Source organism: Vigna unguiculata, chromosome 5, assembly GCF_037176805.1.
Source record: "Vigna unguiculata cultivar grain cowpea cultivar isolate G323 ecotype 2 chromosome 5, ASM3717680v1, whole genome shotgun sequence".
Lineage (NCBI taxonomy): Eukaryota > Viridiplantae > Streptophyta > Magnoliopsida > Fabales > Fabaceae > Vigna > Vigna unguiculata.
The window spans coordinates 2,428,881-2,444,547 of NC_140796.1; the positions used below are offsets into that span (position 1 = coordinate 2,428,881).

The window sequence follows — 15,667 nt, forward strand, 5'->3', positions numbered from 1 at the left end:
AAAATTGATTTGAAGGAATGAAAGATGAAGAATTTGAATGAACTAGAAATTTAAGTTTGTATTGTTCATTTTAAAAAATTTGGAAGTACAAGTAAATGAATTTAGAAATAAAATTTCTAAACATTTGAGAGAGATTTAGCATAACTTTAAAAGTCATATTTACATTATTGTTGAATTAAGACAACGGAAAATAATCGAGAATAATACTGTAATCTTATTCAAATCATTTTCAAATCTTGACATACAAAACAAGATAAAAAGAAAATAGAATCTTTGTATTTCTCTCTTTTCCTCTTATCACTCTATCATTTATCTCTCGTCTCTCTAAATAGAAAATACCCTCAAATAAACATTGTATAAATAATATTTTAAGTTCTCTTTTGGACAATATAATTTAGAATGTCAAAGAAGGCTGATATTTTGACACCAACCAAATAAAATACACTCACTTGATCTCATAATACTATTTTAATCAAATTTATCTTATTTTTAATCTAAAATTCTAATACACATTATTAAATTATTATAATGGGTTGTAAAGTGGAACTAAGAGAAAAATGTCAGTGTAAAACAATCATTTCTATATGAAATGGTCAATTATTACAGAGCTTAGGCATAATTTGAATCTTTTTCGCTTGTTTCTTCCACTGTCAACCCCACTCTGCGCTATATATGTAGCTGATTTAGCTATTAATCATTTTGAAAAACAAGCTTTTATCTTAGCGTACATACTAAAGTAGCTGCATACAAAACAAAATGTTTCTCATTGAAAATCAACCCAAGCAGAATCTGGCAAGAGGTTTAATTCCTACAAAGAATCTAGATGAATTTCCTGCAGCGTTCTACTGCTGATATTATTTTCCCGAAACTTGAGATTTGGTTCATTGCCTTCAGATTTATATTTCAGGTACAATCACATTCAACAAAAAGATTAAAACAATGATTGCTACAAAAGCCAGCGACATCTTAATTGAACTTAACTACTGCAAAAAGTATACTGCAACTTCTGTGTTTGTCTCAAAGAGCTAAAAGCCTTTATTTGAGCTCTCAAAATTACCTATGAAACAAATCTTCTAAGTGACTGTGATCTTGGCGCAATGACAAACCATGCTCATCTTAGGTTAATAATGGTTTTAGACAATAAGACATAATTACCATCGATGTTTGTGATTTCTGCCTGTTCCTGCAACGACAGAGCATAATCAAGTTGCACCTCTATCTCACCCATAGTTGGTCGCTCATCTGCTTCACAATTCACACATCTTTGGAGGATATCTATAAACACTTTCCAACAATCTGGCACAATCTTTCCTTTGATATTCAAATCAATATTCTCTTCAACAGGCTTCTCAAGAAATCCCTCTTTTTCTCTCATATCAAAATGCCTTCTTCCACACACTACTTCTAGAAGAAGCAAACCAAATGTGAAAACATCACATTTATCCGTGACGGTAGTGTCTCTGAAGTCGTGCATAGGATGGTAGCCAAAACTACCTATAATCAAAAGTATTAGCTTAGTTTAACTCACAAAATATTGAGAGCAGTAAGGTGATTAAATAAAGTATTACCCCAAGTAAAATCATCTATTGGAATATGTTTTGGCTTTGACATAAAGTGTGCTCCCTGTAAGCTACGGCAGAAACCTGCTAGTTTTGGCTCCATGTGGGCATCCAGAAGAATGTTTCTGAGACAAACGTCACGGTGAATAATGGTGCGCTTGACTCCAGCGTGAAGGTAGTGTAGTCCACGAGCTACTCCTATGCATATCTCTATCCTTTTCCTCCATGACAGTGCTTCTGTAATCCCACCTCGTAGTATGTGTTCATTAAGAGATCCATTGGACATGTACTCGTGCACAAGAATCTTCTCTTTCTTGTGGTTGCAGAATCCTATAAGAGACACACAATTAGGGTGACGAAGCTGGCAGAGCAACTCTACTTCTTTGTAAAACCAGTTGCGTCCTTCAATGTCTTTTCCTGCATACAATCGCGTTATTGAAACTGAATATTCAGAACCATCGTCGTGTTGGAGGTAACCTTTGTATACTTTACCAAAGCTTGAATGTCCAATTATCTGGTACTGGCAAAGTTGTTTGTCGATTTCTTAATATCAGTGAGAGAAAATTCACGGCACAACTCTTGTATTACCGTTGGATACTGTTTCTGAGATGAACTTGTGTGCTTCCAACCGCAGAAACCCAAACATTTGGGAAACATGGTTCCAATTTGTGACGCCTGCTTGCTTAATTACTTGTCACTTGCCAAAAACATTCATCTCATGGGTTTCTTCATCTAAGCTCTTAAATATTCCTCAGAAACTAAGATGGTCCTCTTTCTCTGTCTCATTTACGTGTTTCATAAGAAAGAAACGAAAGCGCGTTGTACCATCTCTGAATTTTATTTGTCACTAAATAGGTTTGTTTGAAAATGAAATTTAAAAAGATTTGGAAAACTTATCTGTCAAGGAAACTTAGTTGTTAAGTTTTGTAAAACTTCATCAAGTTTTGGTATCGTGGAAAAGTAGGCTTATATCGAGAGAGAAATCCTTTGTAGAAAAAATAATCTACTGAACTCATATATTAGAGTCCACTTCTTGTCTCCCTTCTTTCATGTGCATCTTCATAAGAAAAGTCCTCTTCTCTACTTTTTCTCTTGTTTTACAATACAGTTTTTCTGATTTTATAACAAGGTTTAATGGAAAAAAAACATAAGTTCCAAGGCTTATATGTAGAATATCATTGCTTTTAGAAAAAAAAGTCTGATACGTTTAACGGTTTTAAGCCTTTATAGTTTTAACTTAGCTTAAGCGTCTATATATTGTCTCGTTTCAGAGATAAAAATTTATTACCTAGTTCTTAAAATATTTAAAATGATAAGTAATAGGTGTGAACTTGTGAGTTTGGACCTTAGCAAACCCTCTCAAAGATTGTTGATTTAATTCAGTAACTCAGTAACTGAGATGGTATAAAGTTTATTTGAACCCTTATGCAGATAATGCAATCCTCGTGAATGATCACCTGCTCCACACCTGTATGCAGATAATGCAATCCTCGTGCAACACCTATGCATATCTGGAGCCTACGCTCCCACGACAAAGACGGGTTATCAGTGTCGTAGAGATGGTCCCGGAGGTTGCCGTGATTCATGAAATCGTAAACGAGGATCATCTCGTTGTTCTCGTAACAGTAACCAGTGAGGGAAACGATATTGGGGTGACAAAGTTGCGACAGAATTTGGATCTCGTTCTTGAACTCGCGAATACCTTGGCGAGAACCTGGTTTAAGCCTTTTAACTGCGACAGTAGTTGAGCCATTGTCGATGTGACCTTTGTACACGTTTCCGAAGCCTCCCACGCCAATCTCGAAGACTTCGTCGAAGTTGTTAGTTGCGACTTTGATTTCGGCCATTGAGAACTGGCGGCAGAGGGCGGTCGGTATCGATAACAAGCCGCTGCTCCGAGAAGTTCCTTCCTTTTTATTAGGACCCTTGTTGTCAACGACGTTCTTCCGGCGTTTGATGAGGAAAAAAGCGACATTAAAGGAGAACAAAAGGACACCCGAAACTGCCCCCGCAACGGCGGCAGGGATTCTGGTGGTGCTGTTGTTTTTATTTTTTGATATTTGAACGGTCTGTGGAGGAGGGTCTGAGCCAGGTACAGCGAGATTACCTGTTGGGTCGCTAATTTTGAAGAGTTCAATTGCGTTTAGTTGTGCGTCCTTGATCAAGCTTTTATCGTGAGGGTGCAATTTCACAGAAAGATATGTCTTTTTCTGATTATCTGAGGCGTTGATGATGACTGCGTAGTCTCTGACCACTGGTACACCCCTCTGCTTACCGCCCCAAGAGAAAATGTCTACAAAGTCTTCAACCAAATGATCCTGAATGTAGATGAGGAAGATCAGGTCACCAGACTGAATAACCTTCGGGTTAAGCTGGCAAAAGTGTAACCGTAGCATGTAGGTGAAACCAGGATCAACAGGAAGCTGCCATGTGAGGTTGAACCCCATGTTGATGGAGGCATTAGGTCCCATATTAGTTAAGGATCGGTATACTTGATCTGGTGCAGTGTAGTTAGGAGTCTTCGTGAAGTTCAGTTTGATTATATGGTCATAATCAAGAGATTTTGCACTTTGAGTAGTTATATATTGATTATGGACATCCCACGTCCTGAGCATACCCGTGTCCTCTGCGGGGGGGATAATTCGGTCCCCAAATCTTAGCCGGTACTTTCTCTCGAAAGCCAAATGGTTGTCGATTGGATATGTTTTCCCTCCAACAACTTGGGGCAATCCAGCGGTGGTGACGTTAGGATGGGTGTAGTAGAGATAAGGGGGCATCGAAACAACCTCGATCCCGTTGATGAAAGCGAAGGAATACGCGGTGCTGGGAAAGAAGGTTATATTCAGTTTCTCACCGTGCCCCACGTAGATGCAATACTCTCTGAACAAGATGTCAGTGTTGCTAGGGTCATCATCAGCATCGGCGTTGAGGGAAGCGTTGAAATGTTGAAGGAGGGTGTAGGGGCCTGCTTGGACTGAGAAAGAGGCTAGGGAACGAGGGAAGTTTTGGTAAGAAGTTGAGTAGAAGAAGAGACGGATGAACTTGGGGCCTGGTGTGAGAGGGAAAGAGTAAGAGAATGGAGAGTGAGAGAGACGAGCATGGGTGTAGGGACCCTGGATGGTAGACGGTGTGAGTGAAGGAGCAGAAACTGAGAGGTGGGTTGGAGAGAGGAAGTGGATGTCTGTAGTCCAATTCCGAGTGTCGGAAGTGGAGAAGTTGGTGGGTGAGCCACAACTGATGGTGAAGAGGTCAGTGGGACGATAAATATGGTCTGCTATGGAGAGGAAAGAGAGGCACAACAACAAGAAGAGAAGGAGAATGGTTCCTGAAGCAGCTCTCGGGTAAGTTGTTTCCATCAATATTATGTAATCAAAGCAACATACAGTAGGAAAACAAAGAGCTTGAAAATATGATAAATCAAAGAAGGTGATTATACTCAAACAGTTCAACACTCATCCAATATCAATAAAATAAATAATAACATCAATAAATAATTCTGTTATTTTAAAATTTATAAAAGTATAGGAAATTTGAAAGATTTACGTGTAGAATTTTGCATGATTCAAAAGGGTAGATGACGAGTATTGTTAAAGAACTGAACAGGAACTTCAAGTTTACAGAGACAAGGTAGTCTACATTTGATTTCTGTTTCATGTCAGCCTTCTGTGTTGAAAATCTCAGGAAGGGAAAAATATATCAAGTAATTTGTATTTCTGTTTTGGATATAGAAGTTATTTGATTAAATAGTAATTTTATTATAATAAATATTGATATATTGTATTTTAATATAGTAAAGTAAATATTATAACTTTGATGATCTACACTAAAATATCTCATAGCCTTGCTGCACACAGGTCAAGGTCTTCTTCCACAAATTTCTCCTCTAGGAAAAATAAAACAAAACATAAAATCATTTCATTTTTGTCAGCAATTTTAAATTAATTTTTATAATTAAGATTTTAAAGAATTATTTTTTTACAAAAATTGAAGTATGTGTGATTTGAATTCAACTCAAAAAATAATTTAATGGAAATTTTTTTCTTTTACTTATTCAATTTGATTGAAACATATAAAAAAGTGATTTTTCAATAGTATTTATTTATTTTTGAATAATTACGTAAATACTGTTTTAGTTGCTAAATTAAACTAATTAATTTGTCTTTTAGTTATTAAAAAAATATTTCCTTCCTTATTTTCCACACCTCATCCTATTTATTAATATATGAAATATTTCACATCATTGAATGTTCCACTTAAAAAATGTTGAATTCCAAGTAGGAACACTAACTTAACTTAATTAGTTATAGAAATTTAAACTAACATAATTTTTTTTTTCTTGTGAGAAAAAGAAAGGACAATAAATATTGAACCACCCAAAGAACAAAGGCTTAGACTTGATAAAATTATATTAGAAATATTTATTTGGACGCATTGAGATTCTTCCATACGTCTTTTCTTTCAACTTCAACATTTTGTCATCTTGTTACATTTTTATTGTTAGCAAAATAGAAAATTACACATATTGTTAGCAACTTTGGCTTCTAGCCACAAATATTTCATCTGCTTAATAAATAGGAAATTGCATGACTTGCTCATTGATTTGTTGACTCACTATAAATATATTTTTTTATAATTTTGTAATTTTTTATTTTTACAAAGATTATTAAATATCGTATTACATGTTTCAGTTTTCTGAAATTAAACAACATGTTGATCTTTTAGTAAAACATTCTCCAACTAACAAATTAATTACTTGTTTTTTTAGAATTTATTAATAGTATTTAATTATAAACTTTACATTTTTATTACAAAAGTATATTATTTTTTTAATTAATTAGATGATATATTATATTAGACTAAAAGGGTTTCATTTTAAATACGTTAGAGACCATATTAAATTTTAATAGACACCACAATTACCCATTGACGAAACTATGAGGTGTAGAAGGAAGATTTAAGTTAATTATAACTAGTAAGTATTTTAGTTATTATTGTGTAGTTTATGTAAATTTTTACTCAAGTTGCACCTCTACCACTACTACAAATTCTCATTAGAATTTTTTTCAAATTTGTTAAAAGAATTTGTAAGAAAAGACTATTTTCTGCTATTTTTTCTAAGAATTTTAATTGGCAGGTAATTCTTTCGTAGGTAATTATTTTTTATAAAGTTATAAAATTCGCAAGTATTTCTTACAAAATTTGTTGCGAAAAATGTTTTATACAAAATATTTTGCAAAAAAATTGACAGCAATTTTCTGCAAATCTTTTCTTCGTAACAAAATTTATAAGTATTTCCTAAAAAAAAAATTCAAAACAAAATTGGCAGGAAATATACGTTTTTTTAGTAGTGTACCTCACCCATTGTTGGTCGCTCATCTGCTTTATATTTCATGCATCCTTGGCAATTTTGTATTTTAGGGTCTTTTTGAATTGAAATTTGTAAAAGTAGGTCTGTTAATTTTTTTTTTGTAAAATAGGAATAAATCGTCAGGGTGGAGGACGACGTTACAGATGAAGTCATCCTTCACTCTACCGATTTTTTTTTTTTTTCAGAAAAGTGAAGTCGTCGTCATGAGAATTGGTTTTTGTAAAGTGAAAAAGTGAAGTCGTCATCTTAAGTGACGACTTCAACATCTCGGACGCCATAGATGGGACTGCTTCAACAACATATGTCTGCTGCTTCAACAACAGATGCCTGAAGAGGTACAGATTCAATTGGAGGATTGTTTGGCACAAAGAGATGTTGTTCTTCCTCTTTTGGAGGAATGTCGCCTCCCGCAGATAAGTCCAATTCTTTCTTTTCCTTAACTCTTTTGTCTAAGGCCTCAGTTAACATTGCTTTTAACATTGCTTTGCCTTCCACTATCTATAAAGATTACACGATTTCACTTTTTCACTTCACTGGCTTTCATGATGACAATTTTACTTTAAAAAAAAAAAAAATAGAAATCGGTAAGATGGAAGACGACTTCACCAGTAATATCGTCCTCCACCCTGACAACTTATCCCTATTTTACAAAAAAAATTCAACGAATTTATTTTTACAAATTCCAGTTTAAAAAGATCTTGAAATACAAAATTGCCCACGTCCTTGCATCATATCTATAAAGACTTGCCAACACTCTAGGTGCAATCTTTCCTCTAATATTCGAATGAATTTGTAACAGCCTATTTTCTCTTTTTATTATAGAAAACAAAAGAATTATTTCATTAATTTATAATAAATAATAAAATACTCATTAATTTAATTTGTTATATTTTAATTATTAATTAATATTTTATTCATTTAATTAAACTTTTATGTCCAACTAATTAGATTTAACACACATATATTTTGTTATTTAATATTATAAACGTTACAATAAATTTAAATACAACTACTGATCAGTGTAGACGTATGCTTCTCGAAACTCCGGCATTGTCACTATTGAAAGTTTTAAGCGAATTTTTCTTTAGAAGCTAATTAAGACACATCATGTAAATAAGAAAACATGATTGAACTACATACATAGGCACTTCTAAAATATTATTGACAATTTTTTTAGTACAGACAACAATATCTTTCCATTTCATTCCAGGAGGAATAAAATTAAAATGAGATTTTTAATGACGTATTTAGTTAAAATAAGACTTCCTTCACTGCTTTTAAATTTATATTAGTTCAAGCTAATTACGGTGACAATAATACTGCTGCAGTTAAGTATCCGTAAAAGATCTGGAGAGTTGTCCATAAACAATTTTGTATGACCACTTTTGAAAAGTGGAAGTCGAGAAATGTTGGAATAGGTAAAAATGGTTTTTCTTGACGAATGGGAATTAATTTACTGTTTGAAATTATATATCTCGATGGATTTTTAAAATAATACTTAAAGAATTAAGTCGTGTTCGTTGTGAAGAAGTCATCATAAATATTGACGAATTAACATTTTTTGCCAAAATAATTTTAATTAAAGTCTATGCATGTCATAGGTAGACAAAATTTTCAAAATTTTCGACAAAAATAAACACTGTCAAAGAAGTCGTAACACCATACCACGACTTCCAAACAAATAAAACCAAACCAAAGTTGCTTGTTCCTGCAACACAAGAGCATGCTCAAGTTGCACCTCTACTTCACCCATTGCTGGTCGCTCATTTGGGTCATCCTTTACACATCTTAGTTATATCTAAGAATACTTGCCAACACTTCGGAGCAATCTTTCCTTAGATATTTGGATTCTCTCAATAGGCTCATCCCAAAATTCTTCCATTCTTAAATAATTTCCTCCTCTCACAACTTCTAGTACAACCATACCAAATGAATAAACATCAGTTTTATCTGTGATGGTAAGATTCACGAGATGCTTCTTTGCAAGGTAGCCAAAAGTAACTATACATAGTGGAAGTGTTAGCTTAATTTAATGACAACATTTAACTGTAACTACAGTAAGTAATATCATAAATAAAACATTGTCTGCATCAAAATCTACTTTAATTGGCTTTTTGGCTTTGACGTTAAACGTTATCCCTGTACGCTAAAGCCAAAGCCCACAAGCTTTGGCTCCATGTTTGCATCCAAAAGAATGTTGCTAGGTTTGATGTTGCGATGAATGTTGGTGCCAACGTACACCTTATTTTCTCTAGTTAGACGAATAGTTAAATAATGCTTCAGTAGACCAGCTTCTGGGTATGTTAAACGAGTAATGTGAAACTATTTTTGGGGTGTTACGGCCTTCATAATTAAGAGGACTCAGCAACGCACCATTAACAGCAAGAACCTGAAGCTCAAGAGCAAACTCCAACAACTCAACGACATCGTTCATGGAAGGTCGTTGAGTCCCATCTTCAACCAAACAAGCGAATGCAACTTCAACAAATTTGCGCAACGACTGAGGTGCTACCTGGCCCTTGAGTTCTGTATCCACAATCTCATTCGGAGTTCCCTTCTCGTAGCAATCTTTCGCCCAATTAACAAGTGACATTCGTTGCTTTTCCTCTCCAGAGAACAAAGGCTTCCTCCCAGATAACACCTCCAACAACATCACCCCAAGCGAGTACACGTCAGACTTCTCCGTCAAAAGGTGTCGCTTGTAATACTCTGGGTCCAAATATCCAATACTACCTTTCACCTCAGTTTTCACGCTCACGCTACTCATCGAAGAACCACTGGGCCCCCCAATTCGGGATAATCCGAAATCTGAAACCTTCGCCACCCATTTGTCATCCAACAAGATATTGCTGCTTTTCACGTCACGGTGAATGATCACCTGCTTCTCACCTGTATGCAGATAATGCAATCCTCGTGCAACACCTATGCATATCTGGAGCCTACGCTCCCACGACAAAGACGGGTTATCAGTGTCGTAGAGATGGTCCCGGAGGTTGCCGTGATTCATGAAATCGTAAACGAGGATCATTTCGTTGTTCTCGTAACAGTAACCAATGAGGGAAACGATATTGGGGTGACAAAGTTGAGACAACATTTGGATCTCGTTCTTGAACTCGCGAATACCTTGGCGAGAACCTGGTTTAAGCCTTTTGACTGCGACAGTAGTTGAGCCATTGTCGATGTGACCTTTGTAGACGTTGCCGAAGCCTCCCACGCCAACCTCGAAGACTTGGTCGAAGTTGTTGGTTGCGACTTTGATTTCGGCGATTGAGAACTGGCGGCAGAGGGCGGTCGGTATCGATAATAAACCGCTACACCGAGAAGTTCCGTCTTTTTTATGGGGACCCTTGTTGTCAACGACGTTCTTCCTGCGTTTGATGAGGAAAAAAGCGACAATAAAGGAGAACAAAAGGACACCCGAAACTGCCCCCGCAACGGCGGCAGGGATTCTGGCGGTGCTGTTGTTTTTATTTTTTGATATTTGAACGGTCTGTGGAGGAGGGTCTGAGCCAGGTACAGCGAGATTACCTGTTGGATCGCTGATTTTGAAGAGTTCAATTGCGTTTAGTTGTGCGTCCTTGATCAAGCTTTTATCGTGAGGGTGCAATTTCACAGAAAGATATGTCTTTTTCTGATTATCTGAGGCGTTGATGATTACTGCGTAGTCTCTAACCACTGGTACACCCCTCTGCTTACCGCCCCAAGAGAAAATGTCTACAAAGTCTTCAACCAAATCATCCCGAATGTAGATGAGGAAGATCTGGTCACCAGACCCAATAACTTCCGGGTCAAGCTGGCAAAAGTGTAACCGTAGCATGTAGGTGAAACCAGGATCAACAGGAAGCTGCCATGTGAGGTTGAACCCCATGTTGATGGAGGCATTAGGTCCCATATTCACTAGTGATAGGTATACCTGGTCTGGTGCAGTGTAGTTAGGAGTCTTAGTGAAGTTCAGCTTGGGTTTATTGCCAATATAAAAAGATTTTACACTTTGACTAGTTATATATTTATTATGGATATCCCACACCCTAAGCATACCTGTGTCCTCTGCTTCGGGGATATTTCGGTTCGCAAGTCCTAACCGGTACTTTGTTTCCAGAGCCAAATGGTTTTCGATTGGATATGTTTCTCCCCCAACAAGTTTAGGCAATCCATCGATGTCGACGTTAGGATTGGTATAGTAGAGATAAGAGGGCATTGAAACAATCTCGATTCCATTGATGAAAGCATAGGAACCCGTGGAGCTTGGAATGAAGGTTATGTTCAGCTTCTCACCTGCTCCAACGTAGACGCAGTACTCTCTGAACAAGATGTGAGGGTGGCTAGGGTCATCTTCGGCATCGTCGTTGAGGGAAGCATTGAAGTGATGGAGGAGGGTGTAGGGGCCTGCTTGGACTGAGAAAGAGGCTTGGGAGCGAGGGAAGTTTTGGTAAGAAGTTGAGTAGAAGAAAAGACGGATGAACTTGGGACCTGGTGTGAGAGGGAAAGAGTAAGAGAATGGAGAGTGAGAGAGACGAGCATGGGTGTAGGGACCCTGGATGGTAGATGGTGTGAGTGAAGGAGCAGAAACTGAGAGGTGGGTTGGAGAGAGGAAGTGGATGTCTGAAGTCCAATTGCGAGTGTCGAGAGTGGAGAAGTTGGTGGATGAGCCACAGCTGATGCTGAAGAGGTCACTGGGACTATAAATATGGTCTGCTATGGAAAGGAAAGAGAGGCACCACAACAGGAGGAAGAGGAGGAGAATGGTTCCTGAAGCAGCTCGCGTGCAAGTTGTTTCCATCAATATCATGTAATCAAAGCAACACACAGTAGCAAAACAAATAGCTTAAACATGATAAATCAAAGAAGGTGACTATACTCAAACAGTTCAACACGGTATCAATCAAATAATAATATCAATAAATAATTCTGTTATTTTAAAATACGTAAAAAAAATTGAAAGATTTACATGTAAAATTTTGCATGAGTGATTCAAAAGGCTGGGGGTGACTAATTTTGAAGAACTGAACAGTGACCTCAAGTCTACCTAGGCAAAAGAGTCTACGTTTGAGTTCTGCTTATGTCAACGTACTGTGTTGAAAATGTCAGGAAGGCAAAATATATCAAGTAATTTATTTTTTAACTTTATTGATAATTAATATAATCACGTGTATATTTTAATAGAATAATGATAGAATGACACCCCCAAAGTTACCACTTTCATGACCATCTTACGTGGTAGCAGGAATTAGATTTAAATTATTATTTTTTTAATTGAAAAATTAAATTGGCATCAGGAAGCGTTATTTTCCGCACACGCGCGTGTAGTCACAGTCAGTTGCCACATTTCCCACACAGCAGTCCGCGCATTTGTGTTTTCGTTTTTGAAAAATCCTCCACCGCTCCACTGCTTCTCCATTTCTCATTTTTCTTTCTCCAAAGCGCCCGCACACACACAGAACCCTCTCCTTGCCTTCTTCCCGCACACACACCGCCCAAATAACCCTTCCCGAATCCCTCTCCCTCTCCCTCTCCCGCTCTGTCTCCACCAACAGTTCGAACCCCTCCCTGCGAGAAACCCTAACCCTCTCCCTCACCCTCTCCCTCTCCGTCTCCACCAACAGTTCGAGGCAACTTTTTCTGCTGTCGTTGCTCAATCCCCGAACCCCTCCACACTCCCAATTTCATAACCTAACCTATACTTTTCCCCAATGTCGACGCTCACCACCGTTGCTCCCACCGCTTATCCTCACCTGCCGTTTTCTTGTTCACTCACTCATGCACTGATCTTCATCAACACCTCAACCTCCCTTCACTCAAAAATTGGTGGACGTTCTTCAGGAGCAGCTTGCAACCCATACAAAAGTAACATGTAACCCAGGACATAGTTTTTGGACAAATTAATTGTAAGGTATTTAAATAAATATACTATCCAACATGAATGGTGGGCCCCACTCTGTTCCCCCCTAGGAAGACAAACAATATTTCATTTCTTTCAATAAATTTGCACTTGATACTTGACAACAAAAATTGGTGGACGTTCTTCAGCAGCAGCAGCTTGCAACCCATACCACAAGTAACATGTAACCCAGGACATAGTTTTTGGACAAATTAATTGTAAGGTATTTAAATAAATATACTATCCAACATGAAAGAAATGAAATATTGTTTGTCTTCCTAGGGGGGAACAGAGTGGGGCCCACCATTCATGTTGGATAGTATATTTATTTAAATACCTTACAATTAATGTGTCCAAAAACTATGTCCTGGGTTACATGTTACTTGTGTATGGGTTGCAAGCTGCTCCTGAAGAACGTCCACCAATTTTTGTTGTCAAGTATCAAGTGCAAATTTATTGAAAGAAATGAAATATTGTTTGTCTTCCTAGGGGGAACAGAGTGGGGCCCACCATTCATGTTGGATAGTATATTTATTTAAATACCTTACAATTAATTTGTCCAAAAACTAAGTCCTGGGTTACATGTTTCTTGTGTATGGGTTGCAAGCTGCTCCTGAAGAACGTTCACCAATTTTTGTTACCAATTTTTGTTGTCAAGTATCAAGTGCAAATTTATTGAAAGAAATGAAATATTGTTTGTCTTCCTAGGGGGGAACAGAGTGGGGCCCACCATTCATGTTGGATAGTATATTTATTTAAATACCTTACAATTAATTTGTCCAAAAACTATGTCCTGGGTTACATGTTACTTTTGTATGGGTTGCAAGCTGCTGAACGTCCACCAATTTTTGAGTGAAGGGAGGTTGAGGTGTTGATGAAGATCAGTGCGTGAGTGAGTGAACAAGAAAACGGCAGGTGAGGATAAGCGGTGGGAGCAGCGGTGTTGAGCGTCGACATTGGGGAAAAGTATAGGTTAGGTTATGAAATTGGGAGTGTGGAGGGGTTCGGGGATTGAGCAACGACGGCAGAAAAAGTTGCCTCGAACTGTTGGTGGAGATGGAGAGGGAGAGGGAGAGGGAGAGGGTTAGGGTTTCTCGCAGGGAGGGGTTCGAACTGTTGGTGGAGACAGAGCGGGAGAGGGAGAGGGATTCGGGAAGGGTTATTTGGGCGGTGTGTGTGCGGGAAGAAGGCAAGGAGAGGGTTCTGTGTGTGTGCGGGCGCTTTGGAGAAAGAAAAATGAGAAATGGAGAAGCGGTGGAGCGGTGGAGCGGTGGAGGATTTTTCAAAAACGAAAACACAAATGCGTAGACTGCTGTGTGGGAAATGTGGCAACTGGCTGTGACTACACGCGCGTGTGCGGGAAATAACGCTTCCTGATGCCAATTTAATTTTTCAACTAAAAAAATAATAATTTAAATCTAATTCCTACTGCCACGTAAGGTGGTCATGAAAGTGGTAACTTTGGGGTGTCATTCTATCATTATTCATTTTAATAATTATAACCTGACTTTATTAAAAGATGTCTACACTCTAAAATATCTTGGCCTGGCTGCTCAGGACAAGGTCTTTTTACCCAAATTTCTCCACGGGTACCCTATCTAATCATTTCATTGTTATCTGTAATTTAAATTAATTTTTATAATTAAGATTTTAAAAGAAAGTTTTATTCTCTTTACAAAATTGAAGTATGTGTAGTTTGAATTCAACTCATCACAAAAAAAAAGAGAATAATGACAATTGTTATTCGTATATAATTTATGTATAAGAGAATACTACCAACAGAAAGTTATTTAATATGTGAAAATTGTTTAAGTCACATTGAGTAGGGTAGTCATCAAGACAGTGAAAGACTAATAATTGTGGGAAACAATGGAGCATTAGTTGTGTACACATCCTACGAGCATCTCCAAGTCACAAAATATAGTAAATATATTACTATTATTATTATTATTATAGTTATTACTATTATTGTATTTATATTACCAAAATCTTGTTTATTTGAAATATTATTTCACAATACTAATAATAGTATAATTTACATGTAAAGTAGAGATCAATGCATCTGGTAGTTGTATATTTTTCAATTTTTTATATATGAAATCTATTGAACTAATCAGTGATCCACAGTTTATCAACGGAGTCAATTCCTATACCACAAATATCTTATAAGTACAAAACTCTATCAAATTTTTTTAGTATAATTGTAAACAGAAAATTATATATAAAAAATAAAATTACAACATTTTTATAATCACACCTTCTAAAAGAGAACAATTATAAATTTGAATTAAAAGTTAAAAACAAGAAAATAATAAAATAGATAATTATATGTGATAAATTATAAAAGTATTAAACGTAGTAATTATTTTTAGTTTTTTTATCAGCAGTAATTTTTTTAGTTAAATATGTAAAATATATATTCTTTATTTACTTTGTAAAAAATAGTTCACATATTCAATTTGATTGAAACACAAAAAGTGATTTTCAATAGTATTTACTTTTCTTTGAATAATTACGTAATTACTATTTTAGTTGTTAAATGAAATTAAACTTAATAATTCGTCTTTTCGTTATCAAAAAAAATCTCCTTCCTTATTTTCCACACCTCATCCTATATATTAATATATGAAAGATTTCACATCGTTGAATGTCCTACTTAAAAAAAGTTGGCTTAAATATTTTTTTCGTCATCATTTTCGTAGTGTTTGTTACGAATGGTACCGTGCAATGTAACACAAACAGTATCACTTGTACCGTGCTTCGTTACTGATTTAAACGACGTCACATCAAATGACCAAATAAAATACGAATTACGAAAATGAGAATCATTTTAAACATTCGGTAAAAATGAGGATCATTTTA

General features: G+C 36.4%; 2 protein-coding genes across 2 annotated transcripts; both read right to left on the reverse strand.

Annotated features, from left to right (window-relative positions):
- Window positions 1-854: 854 nt before the first annotated feature.
- On the reverse strand, window positions 855-5,244 carry LOC146885974 (receptor-like protein kinase FERONIA). Its single transcript, XM_085673538.1, has 3 exons — window positions 3,061-5,244; window positions 1,569-1,757; window positions 855-1,494 (listed from the first exon to the last, which is right to left on the reverse strand). Exons 1-3 carry the CDS (start codon window positions 4,913-4,915, stop codon window positions 1,112-1,114), a joined length of 2,427 nt encoding a protein of 808 aa, XP_085529664.1. The 5' UTR covers window positions 4,916-5,244; the 3' UTR covers window positions 855-1,111.
- A 3,256-nt stretch (window positions 5,245-8,500) lies between these two features.
- LOC146885975 (receptor-like protein kinase FERONIA) lies at window positions 8,501-11,954 on the reverse strand. The gene is made up of 2 exons (XM_085673061.1): window positions 10,966-11,954; window positions 8,501-10,845 (listed from the first exon to the last, which is right to left on the reverse strand). The coding sequence occupies exons 1-2, from the start codon at window positions 11,714-11,716 to the stop codon at window positions 9,179-9,181; spliced, it is 2,418 nt and encodes an 805-aa protein (XP_085529187.1). The 5' UTR covers window positions 11,717-11,954; the 3' UTR covers window positions 8,501-9,178.
- Between the last annotated feature and the right edge of the window lie 3,713 nt (window positions 11,955-15,667).

Coding starts and splice junctions, on each gene's coding strand:
- LOC146885974 (XM_085673538.1), bottom strand. CDS start 4,915: ATGGAAACAACTTACCCGAGAGCTGCTTCAGGAACCATTCTCCTTCTC. Junction 1,758..3,060: donor TAGGCTCCAGATATGCATAG/GTGTTGCACGAG, acceptor AGATATGCATAG/GAGTAGCTCGTGGACTACAC. Junction 1,495..1,568: donor AATAGATGATTTTACTTGGG/GTAATACTTTAT, acceptor TTTTGATTATAG/GTAGTTTTGGCTACCATCCT.
- LOC146885975 (XM_085673061.1), bottom strand. CDS start 11,716: ATGATATTGATGGAAACAACTTGCACGCGAGCTGCTTCAGGAACCATT. Junction 10,846..10,965: donor CCCCGAAGCAGAGGACACAG/GTATGCTTAGGG, acceptor ACACTGCACCAG/ACCAGGTATACCTATCACTA.